Source organism: Natrix helvetica (assembly GCF_964273705.1).
Source record: "Natrix helvetica genome assembly, chromosome: 3".
Classification (NCBI taxonomy): domain Eukaryota; kingdom Metazoa; phylum Chordata; class Lepidosauria; order Squamata; family Natricidae; genus Natrix; species Natrix helvetica.
Window position 1 is genome coordinate 121,794,100 of NC_138549.1, and position 17,263 is coordinate 121,811,362.

Sequence of the window (17,263 nt, forward strand, 5' to 3'; positions counted from 1 at the left end):
AGTCCAGTTGTCTTATGAAAAGAAAAAAGGTGTTGGGTTTTGGGGACAACATTTTCAGAAGTGATTTGCATTGCCTTCTTCCTAATATTGAAAAAGAATGGCCCACAACTGGATTTTGTGCCAAAGACAGAACTGGACCTCACATCTCAAAGCTGAGAGCCTTTGACCATTATAGCAACTGGTTTTCTGTCTTTCTGTTACAGCATGGATGAATTTCATGCTAGTTTAACACAGAAATACAAATACATAGATACATATGCACAACATCTTGACTTTCTCTTGAAACTTGATTGCTGAGAAGAAACTGATAAAAAGTCCAAAGATTTTACACTATCTTTTTTGTTTCCTAGAGAAAATTAGAACATTTGACTTAGGGTCTATTCATTAATAGCTTCCCCCAAATGATTTTGAAAAGTATGGAATATGATTGATCAATAATATTATGTATTATAGTATGATTGTACTACGGATGGAATCATGTTGATTGATGGAATATGATTGATCAATCATATTCCATCAATCAACATGATTCCATCCATAGTACAATTTGGATGATTTTCCTTTTTTTGGCAGGCAGCTTTTGCGCATTTAGCTTTGGCTTTACGCTGTGATATGTTTACCCTGAGACAGCGAGTACAGATAGAAGAACGAGCCCGGAACACTGCAGAAGAGAATATTCAAGAAGAGTTGGCAGAATGTCAGGCAGTATTGCAGGCAAGTAAAGTAATTTTCTGGAGTCTTTTGATCATTTCTTTTGCATTCCAAAGGATGGTAATTTAGAGCCATCAATAGCATTGGGCTTCCAAAATCTCAAAAGGGAGAGGACCAGCAGAGATTGAGATGGATTCAGACATTGCATTTTTCCTATCCTTTTCATTAATGGCTAAACCATAAATAGATTGCCTTTCTGATTTTATCGTGACCCATGTGCAGTTAAAACAACGTGTTACTACCATTGAACAGGTTGAACATAAAGATTTCTGAAGGAAATTGGGCCAATTTTTCTTGCATTGCATTGCATTGATAATGAATTGATCCAGTCCTGAGAATTGTCTTATTTATGAAGTCTAGTGAATAAGTCCTAGTAGTCATTATTTCAGTTCATTCAGAATTTCTGTTTTATCCCTCCAGAAGTTGGATCAGGCCTGTTCGGACCCCAGGCATAAGGAACTGGTTGAACATTTACAGGACAGCCTAGCAATTCTGACAAGGACAATTGAAAGGGCAACAGGTGCAGCAGAGAAATTAGGAGCTGTCCATCAGGTGAGACTGTAGGTTTATTATTTCTGTTATTTAAACTCTGAATTATTGGAAAGGTGAGTAGATTACTACTGATCTCAACAACTACCACCTTATGGGATCATTGGAAGGGCAGTTACTAAACTTGGGGTAGTCTGACAACTTAACATATGGTCTTGATCCTTTGTGTCTAACACCAGGTTAGATGTATGTGTAGCCCTTGACCCATGACCACAATTGTCATCGTTTTAAATTATACATTTATATCGGGGGGTGAACTGAGTTGGTTCTGGGTATCATTCATATTAATCCAATTCACAATAACAATATTAGTAATCTCAACCACAATTTTCATTGTTAAACAAGGCAGTTATTAAGTAAGTTATGCCCAATTGTGACCTTTTTTTTGCCATGGTCTTAAGCAAATCACTAGTTTTATTGTTAAGTAAATTATGCAGTTGTTGAGTGAATCAACCTCCCCCCAATTTACTTTGCCTGTTCAAAGGTGGATGGGAAAGTCACAGATGGCAATAATATGATGCTGGGACATTGAAAGTATTGTAAATTCATGCTGGTTGACAAGTACCCAAATTTTGATCATATGACCATGGGGATGCTGCAATGGTGATAAGTGGAAGGACCAGTTGTAGTTCACTTTTTCGATGCCATTGTAACTTTGAATTTTGTAACTAAAAATGGTTGCAAGTCGCGGATTATCTGCAATTAATCATGGAGAAATTCTGTTCAGATGGTTACTAGGAGTTGTAAATACCTTGATGGCATATAATAAAATAAAGGGGGAGGGGGAGATCCCTGGTACAAAGTGGGAAATATTAGGACGAGCTTGAGATAAAACAAGTAAAAAACGGTGTTAGTTGGCAAACTCTATACATTTCATCAGGATTCCCTGAGGGTAGTTTTATTTTTATTAAAAAATTGAAAAATCATGGAATCTGTTCTAGTATGTTGGTAGCACAGGGAACAGTTCAGGAAAGAAGTGAAATAATTAACTTTAATTGTATTAAAACACAGTTTTAATATATATGGTAATAAGGAGCATTTGTAGAAGGTTAGAATCCTGCTAACATATTTTTTATGTAATGGTGTTACGTGTAGGCAAATAACAACCCAATTTCCATATAATTTAGCCACTGGCTATTTTTATATGATGAGGTAACATTTGAAACCAAATTAGATGAAATAAAATTGAACAGAGAATGTAATGCTGTCCCAGGACTAGGAAGTCTCCAATTCAAAACTTGGTCCTATATTCATTCTCCTGAAATGATTTTAGGCAAGTCACCATCACTCTGCTTTCTGCAATATGCCGTTATATGGTAGACTTAGCAAAATGTAGCATTGTGAGCCTTTGGAAAATACTATAAAAGGTTTTAAAAAAATCCTTTGAGAAGCTTAATTGCTATGTGATTCATGTCACTTTCTTATATCAATATAAAAGTGCTTTGCTGCTGTCATCTTTCACTAACCAGGTTTGATCTCCCTTAAAATCTAAAAATCAGCCATCCAGCAAGGCATGGAAATCCATCCCAATGCAACATATTAGTCATAAGGTACATGGGCCCAATTAATCATTGACTATCCTACGGCGATGGTCATTACTCAATGAAGGATCTGCACAATTCAAAAAATATAGGGTTGAAGCAGGCAAACCTGTTCACTGATCTCCTTGAAGAAGGTTGGGCTGACTTGGTCATAGTTTCCTTTATTACTCCCCTCCTTGGATTCATTCATACTTTCCTGTCCTTCCTGCAGGAGGCCCGCATGAATCGAGCTGCAGAACTGATGGTGCAACATGTGGAGAACCTCAAACGGCATCACCTGAGAGAGCATGCAGAATTGGAGGATATGAAGAGGCTGATCCAGCAGAATTCCCGAAACTGGCAGTTAACTGAAAACAAGGGTAAGATTGGCTCTCTGGGCATCCTGAGGCTCCAGGCCCACACGAGGCCCCCAGTCTGTTTCTTGGAACCCTAGTCTCCCCCTATTTTGAATCATGAAACGATCTAATACAATGCCTACTATCTTTCATTATTAAGCATCCTCTGTGTCTATCCTCAATGTTGCCCACTTTGGGACTAGGAATTGTTCTCCTGGCTCCTTAGAAAAAAAGCCTGGGATGGAAATATAAGACAATGAAACCGCTGGTGTGCACAGAGGAAGAAACGTTTGGTGTAAGAGTAGCACTTATGCTTGAATTCCCAGGAGAAGTGTGGAAAATATTTGTTTTTATCTGTTTGAGGCTTCATATCATTTAAAAATAACCCAAATGAGTTAGAAGAATCCTCGTTTCTTAATCATATATCAACAGGTTCCACAATGGTGAAAAGCTTTGTATTGAACCAGCTGTACTTTAAATATGTGGGAGGTTGTTTTTTTTAAAAAAAAAGTCCAATCCTTTTCTAGTTCTGCTCTCACAACTGAAAATCAGAGGTGTCTTTGAGTGAAGTGTGTCCAGTAGGTCAAAACATCACAGAAGACTGTTCATTAGAAGTTCTGCCTCTTTGCTAATTCATGGCTTGTGGGGTCACGGTTGCCACCTTGACTTTGTGGAAACCTCCCACCTCACGGAGATCTCTGAGAAAATCTATGCATTATCTGCAGGAGCCAAGCTGTTTCTTCTTGACTTGAAGGTCTCTTTAACGTGGTGGTCCATCTGAGAGGGAAAATATTAAGAAGGTTTGTTTAGCTTTGACCTGATTTCCCTGGGAAAGAAGCTTTCCTACCTCTTAAAGTTATGCAAGCCGATTAAAGGATTTTGAAACCAAGCCCTGACATATGCCCATATTTCACCTTGTAGGGGAAATGGGCCACGTAGAAATTTAATAAATGAAAATAAATATGTGCCTCCTATCAATGAAACAAATAAAGGATCAAAAGTTAAGCATCAAGAAAGAGCTCTAGCAATTAGAGCATTCTGATGGAGTTTCACCTTTTGTGTGTGTGTTACAGAATGAATATAGTATTCGCTTTGGCAATAATTTCTGCCTTTGGTTGATTGATAATTTCTCCTTTAATTTAGCTACAAAGAAGCAGATTTTCTACAGGAATGCAGCAAGGGAGGAAAGGGCTAAATAAATCCTAACCATTTGATTTTTCTCTTGCTCTTTCCCAAGCTGATGCAATTACATTTTTTGAATGCATTTCATGTAGTCTTACGTCTAGAATTGTTTTTATATAGCTCTGTCAATGAGGAGCATGAAAAGACAAAAAATCGCACTTCAATTGATTTTCCCAGTGTAATTAATATTTATGTCACACACACACGAACCATACAAAAGTTAGTTTCAAATAATTTTACTGGCAAACTAGAGTGGCAAGCTACCCTGAGAGACATTCCCAAACCAATCTTTTCAAGATTCTTGTCTTGGGCCTGCCTCTTAGTTTGGCTAATGAGGACTCTAGATACTGATATTCCTTCCATGTTTTTCACAAGAGCCATTCTTGACATTATCCAATAACAGTCTGTTCAACATACAAAAGCTCCCTTTGTCCCACATTATAAAATAAGCATTTTCTAATTATCCAGATTCAATAATTATGACTATCCATTTCAGAAAAAGCCAATTTTTAAGGTTGCCTTAAGGCACTAGTTTGCTGTGAGTGTATTTTGCAGTATTATTATATGCCCCTTATTGACCCAACTGGAACATAATCTACTGAGGAACGTCAAATCATATTCATCTACCTGATTTTCTAGGGTTTTATACACTGAAGTTTCCCAACTCTTCCTGAAGATACCACAGGTGGAATCCAGCTCATGTTTGAATTGAAAAACATGTAGTTGAGCTCTGAGTTATGGTCCTTCTCATTTAAAAAAATATTTTTGTCTCGTAGATGATGGTGAGCAGAAACTGAAATATCCCTTAGCGCGATTTTTTCAGCAGGTAAGGAAGATTAGGGTTGTGGGTAAGGAGTAGTTCTCAGCTGCTTCTATGGAGAATCATTGCTTTAGAATAGATAGTGGCAGGGTTACCAAAGGCAGCTAGCCCAGTCATTGAGCTTCATCACCTCCAGAGAAAGAAAGCTGAAATCATTGTCCTGTAGTTCAGCAGGGCCAAGCTTGGTCTTTCAACTCTTGATGAGCTCAAGGATCTCATTGTATTTCATCTCCACATTTATTGCTTAGTTTTGACTATAGGTATTGGGTGAAACCATGCACTGTGATTTGTAAACCAGAGTTTAGAGAGATTCAGGTATGTGCATGTTTATATTAAACTGTGATTAAGCAGTAAATACCGTAGCTAGCATGGTTTGTGAACTCTATCATATTGTCCCTGGAAAATGAACTGTTACAGATTGAGGAAAGGAGACAGGTATAGCCTTAAGGGAAACATGATCCCCATAACAGCCAATCCCAAACTTTAGGCATGCTAATCAAACTTCTTTGCACTCCAGGGCTCAACTCGGCGTCGAGTCAGCATTGCAGTTGTACCCAGGCAGCTAACGGTAAGGAATCCCTTCTATTGCTATGGTTTTTTTTGCAAGAATATAACTTGCTGAGTGCACTACATTTCCATTACCATTTGACCATCATTCTCTCTCTGTAAGCCAGTTCTGAATTCATTTACAGTCTAGGCCAAAGTTAGAAAATTTGCTAGTAACATAATCTCATTGTCTCCAGACATTGTTCTAGTTCCAAGCTGAGGGTAATGTTAAACTAATTAGGTCAGATTTCTCCAATTTGGTATCCTTAAACATTAGGCATTTCAATTTTGAAACTGTGTGAACTGGTGAAATCAAGTCCAGTCCACTTGGAGGCACCAGGTTGGCAAAATTTGATAGGTGGCATTATCTGTTGACTACATGCTTTCTTCAGGTATCGTGCCTCCTACTGGATGCCCCCCATCCCTAATCAAGATGAGCTTTATTAAAGGTTCCCAAGTGGTCTTCTAGAATCAGGGGTGTCAAACTGGTAGCCTGTGGGCCATATGCATCATGCGCAGGCCACGCCCACCACAGCTCCGCGAAGGGAAAAAAAACCATCATAATATGTCACAGCAACATGACACGTCAAGTTTGATACCTGTGTTCTAGATGATGAGCATGCTTGTCATGATTCCAAGGGATCAGTGATGCACTGTTCAAGAATGGCTTCCTGTATTGGAACTGCAGCTATCAAGTTTCTTCTCTGCTCAACCTTATTAAACTTCAGATAGTGTCAGGTTACAAAAAGAAGCACCTTTCTACTTCCTTTTAGTCTAGATGGGTTTTTTTTTCATTCCCCGTAGGATCTATATTTATGTGATTAATTGCTTTTATCTGTGCAACTTGTGGACTTTTGTTAAAGTTCATCATTATGGAAAAAACATGTGTTGTGCAAAGTTCCTACTTTTCCTTCCGGCTACCAAGAATCACAGTTGATGTTCAACAGTTGCTTTTGGCTTTATTCAGCACTCTGGATATGGCAGGTTCATCCATCAGTTCTCAAGCCCACACATATTAAAATATCTATTAGCAGCCAGAAATGCTCAAATGTTGGGCAACTCAGATTGCTTATTCAACCATAACCATCTTTTTATATCCTAGTGTCCCAAGGAAGCCAGGGAATGCCTACATAAAGTTAGTTTAATATGATGCTGAAAGCCTCAATTTCCTTTCTGTAGCCTTATCGCTCTATTTAATTATGCGTTTTGTCCCTGTCATGTCATGCTGGCCACGTGACCATGGAATCCTCTTCAGACATCATTGGCTCAATGGCTTACAGAAACGTAGATGAGCATGCCTACTACTAGTTGAGAAAAACCTGCAGGGACACTTTTACCTTTTTTGGGTCCTGTCATCTCATTGACAATGGGAAGAAGTTTTCCCCTCTGTAACAAAAAGATCTTCAGCCAAGAATCATCCATGCTGTCAAACCTTTGAAGGTCAAGTCAGGAAATAAACTCCACAAAAACAACTGAAAGTCTACTTGATTGTTACCAGGCACAATTAAGGAGTCTTGAAAGCCAGGTAGAGATTCTTGAATCTGGAGTTTCAATCTTACTTCTTTCTCCCTTTAAAGGCTAGGATCATGTTTACGTAACAGCTGTTGCATAGCTTCTTCAAGGCCACCTCCATACTCCTCTGCTCCACCTTGAGGATTCAGCAAGTAGTCTTGGGCAGTGGTACTCAAAATCTGGGCTAGAGAAACCTAGAAGTCCGTGAGATTTTTTTTCAAGGGAAGGCATGAAGTGAAACCAGTACTCTACATTTTCTCAGTTTTAATTTCTAATACAGCAAATATTGACAGATATTTTCCACATAAGCCAAAGCTGTTGAGTCTCTCAGTCATTTTTTAATAATGTAAAGGGGTCCTGAGATAAAAAAATATTTGAGAACCACTGTCATAGGGAACTTGGGATGGCTTTCAGTTGCTCATATTTTCCAGCTTTACCCCATGAGGACAAGAAACATTAAAATGCTCATTCTTGGAATTGCTTTAAATCATACAAGAGATGATACTATGATGGGAGTACTACAGAATGGGAAGTCAGTCACAGCTTCTTGCCCACACTTCTGCTTGTATTCAAAAGCAATAGATGGAATGTAACCAAGGAGAGAAGCAACCTAGAACAAAGGAGACATTTCCTAACAGTGAGAACAATTAATCAGTGGAACAGAAGTTGCCTCCAGAGGCTGAAGATGCTCCAACACTGGAGGTTTTTAAGAAGAGATTGGATAATAATTTGTCTGAAATGATATAGGGCTATGATGGCCAACCTATGGCATGCATGCCGAAAGTGGCAGGCACAGCCATCTCTATGGGCACATGAGCTGTTGCCCGTTGGTCTTCCGGGTTCTGGTGCACTGGCCAGCTGGTCTTCACGTGTGCGGGAACATTAGAAACCGGAAGAGCAGCTGCCCAGTGCGCATGTGCACGCCCAGAAGATGATCTTCTGGTTTCTGGTGCGAGCACACGCACTGATAATCTGGTATTCACATGCACGCCAGAAACGGTAAGACCTGGCGGTCAGCGTGTATGCACGCACCAGAAACTGGAAAATCATCTTCCTGGCATGCACATGCGCACGGGGCGGCTGCTTTTCTGGTTTCTGGCATGCACACACATGCGTGCTCCCATTTTGACATGGTGAAAAGGTTCACCACACTAGTATAGGGTTTCCTGCCTGAGCAGGGAGGTGGACTAAAAGACTTCCAAGTTCCTTTTCAACTCTAATTCTGTTCTATTATTCTGTTATCCAATTATCTCTGCATCAGTTCCATAGCTCTGAAAATGAGGAAGGCCTTGAGGGAGAAGTGGTTAAGCCATCAATAGACAAAGATGAAAGTCCACAAAGGTAGGGATCATCTAACAGAAGGAGCTGAGCACTCTTTTGGCTTGGTTTATCCTTTGGTGTGATGGTTTCTCTTTGTTTCTCCACCGCAGACAGTCCCATTTCTCCCAAGAAGACCCTGCAGAGAATCGCCTGATCCTGCATCCAAGCCCTTCCAGCTTCTCAAAGCAAAGCTTGCAAAGAGCAAAGAGCAGCCATTGTATCAGAGAAAGTAGCCATTGTGCAGAAGGGTAAGGCATCATCCAGGCATCCTTTCTGCTAGAAATGGACTGCATTTGGCCTATGAGTGCTGGGATGGGTGGACAAGCTCTAGAAGAAAGCAGCTTGAGTCCAAGAATTATATGTAGCCAGGCAGAAAGCTAAAGATGCATTAATTTTTTTAAATGTAAAAATGTAATCCCAAATACTTAATGATGTTTCCTTTTCTGAAATTTTAACTACCTTGATTTCTTTACAACTCTTGTGCATCTCCAGGGTTGCATTCAAGGCTTCAAAGCAGTGGTGGGTTTCAAAATTTTTTAGAACCTCTTCTGTGGCCTGCTTTGTGGGAGCGGCTTGCTGGCCATGTGACCAGGTGGGAGTGGCTTGCCAGCCATGTGATCGGGTGGGAGTGGCTTGGCAGTCATGTGACTGGGTGGGCATGGCCAACTGGTAAAATGTGGTGAAACTCACTTAACAACGCTCCTGCTTAGCAACCAAAATGTTGGCTCAGAAACTCTGGCATTTGAAGCATGCAAGTCTTAAAGCTGTCAAGTTACAAGACCCTTGCACCCCTAACCTTTTAGAAAAAAACCCCAGGGATGTTCAAACTTGACAGCTTTAAGACTTTAAGGTTTAGATAGGACTCTTAGAGGCGGGCGGGCCAATTGGTGAGCCAGCCAATCAGTGAGCGCCAGGTGGGGCAAGCGTAGTGCGGATGGGCGAGAGGAGGGACCTGGAACCGGTTCTAAACGGCACGGTAGATTTGTGGAACCTCTTCTATAGAAGAGGTTAGAACTGGCAGGAACCCACCCCTGCTTCAAAGGTAGGAAATGTTCAAGGACCTCACGCTGTTTTTTTTTAGGGATAGCCTTTTAAAATATATCTTTTTGTTTAGCAGATGTACTGTAGCTATAAAAAAATATTTCCATCTTAAATTTGTTATTTTATAGTCCTGTTATCTTAAGCAATCAAGAAGGCCCAGAAGCTCTCTCTCTTTTAGTTGGGTCATCAACTGATATAGGTTGGACTCAATGGTGAGATTCAAACTTTTTTACTACTGGTTCTGTGGGCGAGGCTTGGTGGGCGTGGCAAGGGAAGGATACTGTAAAATCTCCATTCCCTCCTGATCAGCTGAGACTCGGGAGGCAGAGGATAGATGGCGGCAGGGCCGGTCAGAGGTGGTATTTACCGGTTCTCCGAACTACTCAAAATTTCCTCTACCGGTTCTCCAGAACTGGTCAGAACCTGCTGAATACCATACCTCTGGTTGGACTGAGAGAGAGAGAGAGAGTGACTAGCCCATATCTTGTCCAGTACTTTCCCTACTATAATGCATCCTGTAAGTAAAGTGGAGATATGGGTGTGTTGCATGCTTATTTCTGCCATGGGTAAAAGGGTTTCAGTACGAAGGCCTTTAATTAGGCCTTCAAAGATTAACCAAAAGAGATCTTTGGAACATTGAGGGTGTGAGTAAAGCTTTTTTTTAAAAGCTTGCATCTTTTTTTTTAATCTTCTACATAAGCCTGAAAAATGATGTAGACACCATCACCCCCTTTCATTCCATTGAGTCTGATTCTCAGAGATTGCCTGTACAAGTCCCTGCAGATTCCTTGTCAATATTTTTCAGATGTGGTTTATCATTGCTTCTTTACTAGGGTTGAGGGAGAATGACTGGCCCAAAGTCATCCAGTTGGCTTTGTGCTTAAGGCAGGAGTAGAACTCATGGTCTCCCAATTTCCAACCTGATGCTTTAGCTACATCAAATTAGCTGTTTGTAAAGTCTCATAAAAGAGATGATTGGAGTTGAAAAAGGATGCTTTTTCACTGCACATGATTCCTTACATTCTGAAGCACCTCCAATTATTTTCTATTAGATACGTTTTATTAAGCATTTTAAGGAGAAATAAAGAATCGAATCGGAAACAGAGGCAAAAAGGAAGAATAAAACATTAACGAGTCAATATTTTGCTAATTAGTTCAAGTAACCGAATATACTGTATCATTTTCAAACCTAAAACGCTCCGAGTCTGACCGAACACAGGTAAGAGCCTATTTACGGACTTACCTTGTGGCATTGAGAGCGGCCAAACGTAGACATTGTGCCGCTCTTATTGCGTTTGCGGATAACCGCCCTGCCGCCCTGTTTAGGGTCACCCGCTCCCTCTTGGTGCAAGAGACGCGGGGGGCACCCTTACAGGGTAGAGCAGAGGAATTTGGAGAATATCTGCAGAACAAAGTCGCTCAGATCCGGAGTGGATGGGCCCCCTCCAGTGGTCTGGACGGGCCGTCAACAGTGAGTCTTGTGAGTCCACTCTGGGAGGAGTTTGACTCTGTTGCCCCCAAGGATTTAGACAGGTTGCGTGGAAGGCTGCGACCCACCACATGTTCATTGGACCCGTGTCCCTCCTGGCTGGTACTGGCATCCTGGGAGGTGACACGAGGCTGGCTTCTGGGCCTGGTGAATGCCTCGTTGGGTGAGGGATCCTTACCTACCGTCTTGAAAGAGGCGGTGGTGAGGGCCTTACTCAAGAGGCCTTCACTCAACCCAATGGAGCTAGCTAATTATCGTCCAGTCTCCAACCTCCCTTTTTTGGCGAAGGTTGTTGAGAATGTGGTGGCGCAGCAGTTTCCGCGTCACCTCGATGAATCCGATTATCTAGACCCATGCCAGTCCGGCTTCCGGCCCGGGCACAGCACTGAGACAGCCTTGGTCGCGTTGGTTGATGATCTCTGGAGGGCCAGAGATAGAGGTTGTTCCTCTATCCTGGTCCTATTAGATCTCTCAGCGGCTTTTGATACCATCGACCATGGTATCCTTCTGCGCCGGCTGGAGGGGATGGGAGTCGGAGGCACCGTGTTACGGTGGTTCGACTCTTACCTCTCCGGCCGGATGCAATATGTGTTGACAGGGGGGCAGAGATCGACCCCGAGGCCACTCTCTTGTGGGGTGCCGCAGGGGTCGGTTCTCTCGCCCCTTCTGTTCAATGCATACATGAAGCCACTGGGCGAGATCATCCGTGGTTTTGGGGTTGAATACCATCTGTACGCTGATGATACGCAGCTGTACATTTCAACCCCAAACCACCCCAACGAGGCTGTCGCAGTGATGTCCCGGTGTCTGGAAGCCGTCGGGGTCTGGATGGGGGACAACAGACTCAAACTCAACCCCTCCAAGACTGAGTGGCTGTGGCTTCCGGCACCTCGGTTCAGCCAGCTGACTCCATCGCTGGCCATAGGGGACGAGCTACTGCCCCCTGTGGAACGGGCGCACAATTTGGGCGTCCTCCTAGATGCCCGGCTGTCAATGGATGACCATGTGGCAGCCGTGGCAAGGGGGGCGTTCCACCAGGTTCGCTTGGTGCGCCAATTGCGCCCCCTACTGGACCGGGATGCCCTACGCACAGTCACTCATGCACTGGTGACGTCTCGCCTAGATTACTGTAATGCTCTCTACATGGGGCTTCCCTTGGGACGCGCCCAGAGACTGCAGTTAGTCCAGAACACGGCTGCGCGGGTTATCATGGGGAGGTCTAGATACTCCCACTTAACACCGCTCCTGCGCGAGCTGCACTGGCTACCTGTGGTTTTTCAGGTGCGTTTCAAGGTCCTGATTACTATCTTTAAAGCGCTCCATGGCTCAGGACCTAGTTACTTGCGGGATCGCATCCTCCCACATACATCCCTGCGGCCAATCCGCTCTCACAGGGAGGGCCTTCTCCAAGTGCCGTCCACTAGGCAATGCCAGCGGGCAGCGCCAAGGAGTAGAGCCTTCTCTGTGATGGGCCCAACCCTCTGGAATGACCTCCCCCCCGACATTAGAACCATCTCGGACTTCCGCTCCTTCCGACAAAAATTGAAGACTCACCTGTTCCGACTAGCTGGCCTGGCATGATTATAAATGTTACATCTATGAACTCCTGGTAGTATATTCTCATCTGGTTATTTTAAGGGTAATGTTTTAGTTTTAATTGTTTTTAGGGCTTTTAGCCTCATATTTATTCTTCTGTACAGTACTCTTAATTTTAACCTCCTCCACATACATACATATATTTATAGTTCTATTTATATTTGTATTTTATCTGTGATTTATTGTGGACTGTACACCGCCCCGAGTCCCTTTTTGGGAGAGGGGGCGGTTTAGAAATGTGAATAAATAAATAATAAATAATAATAAATAAACATTGAAACCATGAAAATGTCCCTTTTTGGGAGTCCCTTTTTGGGAGTCCCTTTTTGGGAGAGGGGGCGGTTTAGAAATGTGAATAAATAAATAATAAATAATAATAAATAAACATTGAAACCATGAAAATGTCAATAGCAATCCTCAACATAGCATAAAGCCTAAAATATTAAGAATTTCAGTCTGAGCAAAAAAGACTTCATGTTAAAGAAACCCACGTTTCAGATGTGACAGACGCCTTTGTAATGTATCGTTCTGGTCCAAAATTGTTTCCATATTGAGTTGATTTCTGTGACAGATTCTCTGTCAGAAAAATGTTAGTTTAGCAATTAGGGTGTGCCATATCATTTTCAAAGCACAGATATCCTGTCCTGTGTATATCTCAGAGCTCTGGTTGATCTTTTACTCTAAGTGTTTATACAAAGTTTATTTGCGTATTATTTTTCTGATGTGGGAACCAAAGAATTCCTGCCAGTGCATTGAGCTGGGATGCAATGCTGGATCAGCAAGTGATGGGGGCACTGGCAACCTAACCCTGGATTAACAAAGGCCAATATTGCCTTTTTATTGTTAAAAAACATTCTTTAGTCAGGTTCGGAGACAAGTGGCAGGTGTTACAGATATTCATTTTATTACTTCTAAAATCATGATGCTGCTCTGATTATTTTAAAATGTGAGAAAGACATGCTTAGGATATATCTTTTCATTTAAGCATAGGCATTTTTTAACAAAGCATTTCCTTGGTCTATTGAAAAGTAGGGAGGCAGAAGCCCATTCAGATATATGCAGCTTCGTTTATAATGCTTTCTGTGTAAACAAAGGCAGCTGTTTGAGACCATAAAGAAAATCAAATTAGTCATTGTCTTTTGATTGACTCCACAATGGGACTCAGTGTTTAGAAGTCAGGCTCAACAAAACGGTTGGTTTCAGCATTTCCTTTTGGCTTCCTTGGCCTTTTTAGTGAAGTTGTCGGTCCCAACAGTGCTATAAGTTTCTTTCTTTGGAGTTGACAATAAAGGATGCCTGCTATTTTCTTTCTCAGGAGAGAGTCAGAACTTAGGAGCAGAAGCCACACTAGCAAAACTCTAGAAAATGTCAATGAAGGATTGGATACTGAAGAGGCAAACAAGGAATGTGAAGAATTGGAAGAAAATGCTCTGCTGTGAGTGAATATTGTCTTGTATTCTTATCACATGGGGTGGCCTCTTAGCAAGAATTTAGAAGTTTTGCCAGGGAGAGAACAGATACTAGTTCAGATGGGTTTAAAGTAGGAATGAAGAATGGGCCCATGGGTGAAGTTACAAACAGTAGGTCCATCAATGTTCATTATAGTAGTCACAATGGCAATACATGGCCAATGAGTGCCAAGAACAAGTGATGTCCATGTCCTACTTGTAACCTTCTTTGAGATATCTGAGTGCTCTTGTAGGATGCTGAAAGTATCATCTGACTTAGCAGACTCCACATGCTTCCGTGGTAACAAGGAACTTGGAATCAGGTTTTTCTTGCTGAGAATATCCTTGTTTTATATTTTAAAACCACGATTCTTGTCCTTATGACGACAAAAAAGTAAATTAAAAAGTACAGATATGGAATTAAGCAATGTATGGATTGCTATGTAATTTTTTATTTCTTCTAAGAGATACTGAACGTGTGTTTCTTAGCCATATTTTACTTTGCATTCACGTCCACTAATAATGAAAATAGAGTCTATATATTTGGGAAATGCATATGAGTATCCAGTGGAAGAGAATATTGTATATGTAGCTCAAGCTTGCACTGTGAAGTCCTTGGTGTTCCCTAAGCTTGGATGTTTGCTTTCATTTATCCAACTAGATACATAATCAGTAGTAGTGAGTGTGGGTTTTGCTTCCTGTTTGTATACAGTAGCTTGCCCTACCAGTGTTGGGCGGCATGTGGTTTTCTTCTTGGTAGTTCTTTCATTAGAGTATCATTTTACGCTTGTTTGTCTTGTGTTAATCCCTGCTTATCTGAGTTTTGGTTACCGGAGGGGATGTGTTCTGGTCTCTTTTATTAACCTTCTTAGCTATTTGTTATGTCTTTTGATATGTAAATGTAGTTTATTTCTGCCTGTCTATTGACAGCTGATTTGTCTGAATGTCGAGCTTCCAAGAATTCCTAAAATTTATAGATTTTGTTTTATAATTTAACATAGAATATAGTACTCTAACAGCCCCTATGTATGACAGATGGGCAGAAGACTAGCAGAGTGCATCCATGAACACCAACTAATATTTAAAAGACATCATGAAAAGTCCTTAATGTCACACAAATGGTCAGACTCAACCATAGCTTCAACTGGGAAATTGTGAGCATCTAGATTCTAGACCAAGCTAAATCCAAAAATGCTAAGGAATCCTTGAAAGCTTGGCGTTCAGACAAATCAGCCGTATAAAAACAAACTGTATTTGCATACCATTCAAAATGCAGCCAGCAGAAAGGAAGGAAGGAAGAAAAAGAAAGAAAGAAAGAAAGGTAGAAAGAAAGAAAGAAAAAACCAGATGTTTTCTCTTTCAGCAGCTATCACACACATAATCAGGGATGAGTATCAAAAATCAAACACAAAACAATACCCTAATCAAGAAACTACCAAGAAAACCATACCCCACCCCCACCGACATTGGCAGGGCAAGTTACTGTATATAAACAGGAAGCAAACCCCAAACTCAATAGCACTGATGATGTTAGCTAGTTGGGTAATGAAATATCTGCCAGCAAACAGCCAAGCTCAGAGATCACCAAGAACTTTGAACTACAGGTCATTTGAGCTACAGGTCTGAACTTTTCATTCTGAGATAAGATAACAGCTTTAATATTTAGTTGCACTAAATGACTGTTTTACAATGTATTCTTGGCAGGGTCAAACAATCTAAATTGGAGATTTGCAGAGCCTGGTTTTCTATACCCATATACTACTGGGTTTCATTATGGATGTTTGTCTTGGGGATTGCTTGCCTTGTTCTAATCTGGATCCTGGAGCTGCAGAAGCAATGTTCATTTACAGCCTCTGATTGTTAGACACTGAAGGCACATAACTTTGCATCATCAGACTTATGGAAAAATAAAAACGGGAAACAATATGAATGTCTGTTTGTGATCACTGGGCCCTAAGGGCCTGAGACATAGTTCTACTCAGTCTGACCAGGCCCTAAGACATGGTCCCACCCTGCTGAAATGTCCTGGAAATCCTCTCAAATAGTTACGCATTTGAATGAATTCAAGTATGAAGTCTTCTGAAGGTGATATAGTTTTAGCTCAGTAAGTATAGTATCTTTGCTAAGTAATAGCAATAGCACAGACTTATATACCGCTTTACAATGCTTTACACCCCTCTCTAAGCAGTTTACAGAGTCAGCCTATTGCCCCCAACAACCTGGATCCTCATTTTACTGACCTCAGAAGGATGGAAGGCTGAGTCAACCTTGAGCCTGGTGAAATTCGAACTGCCAAATTGCAGGCAGCTGGCAGCCAGCAGAAGTAGCCTGCAATACTGCATTCTAACCAGTGCGCCCCGTGGCTCAAGAGATGCTATAATAATGGGGTAATGCTTACAACTCTTTATTAATATATTCCTATATAATGTGAATAATTGTCACTGCCTAAAAAGGGATGTTCTTAGGTTTTTAACAGGGAGGTTTTTCGTATTCAAGATGGTAGAAATATGTCATTGCATACATTACAGCCCTGGGATTAAAACAATCTTTGAAATGGAACCTCCATATGAGAGTGTTACTCATCAAAGTCACATATGGGGAAATGTACTGAGCAACATTCCTTCCCACCAATGTGTGGCAATGACGCTCGCAATGGCAATAACAATAACAATATTTGAGAAGGAGAAAAATGAACTGTTTCATTATTTGCAAACCGAAGGCTATAACCCTTTCATATCTGGAAAACTGCATGAGACTGAAGCAAAGGTGCATAGGATTGGAATTCAAGAATGGCAGAGAGTTTTGTCTCACCTGACAACATTCTGAACGTAACAGGGTGGGACTGAGAATGGATGCCCTTCCCATTTGACTAATGCCATAACATTTATGCTGTTAAGAATTTGGAACCATTTCTTATTTACCCGAGGAATGGATGCAAATAAAAGATGATGAAAAACCGCTGAGATTCAACAAAGCTTATCAGAGGCATTGACAGACATATCACCTGTAAACCAAGCACACTTTCCAGAACTGGAACTAAGCACCGAGTTTGTGGGTGCTATAGATTATGTTGAAATGTTAAAAGCATATTCCTATTGTACAGCTATTTCTAAGACTGGTTGGAAACCAGATTAATTATTTTTATTTTTATTACAAAACAAGAAGCCAAGACA

The 17,263-nt window shown here is 41.3% G+C and overlaps 1 protein-coding gene across 3 annotated transcripts in view; it reads left to right on the forward strand.

The window, feature by feature from the left end:
• The window catches only part of LOC309389833 (uncharacterized protein), a 31,896-nt gene extending 15,894 nt beyond the window's left edge, over positions 1-16,002 (forward strand). For all 3 annotated transcript variants that reach the window (XM_081948682.1, XM_081948683.1, XM_081948684.1), the window contains 9 exons: positions 574-714; positions 1,132-1,263; positions 3,013-3,160; positions 5,095-5,144; positions 5,656-5,706; positions 8,458-8,537; positions 8,627-8,764; positions 13,958-14,077; positions 15,795-16,002. In XM_081948682.1, coding sequence (XP_081804808.1) covers positions 574-714; positions 1,132-1,263; positions 3,013-3,160; positions 5,095-5,144; positions 5,656-5,706; positions 8,458-8,537; positions 8,627-8,764; positions 13,958-14,077; positions 15,795-15,954 — 1,020 coding nt within the window. In that variant the 3' untranslated portion in view covers positions 15,955-16,002. The remainder of the gene's footprint in view (positions 1-573; positions 715-1,131; positions 1,264-3,012; positions 3,161-5,094; positions 5,145-5,655; positions 5,707-8,457; positions 8,538-8,626; positions 8,765-13,957; positions 14,078-15,794) is intronic.
• Positions 16,003-17,263: the final 1,261 nt, after the last annotated feature.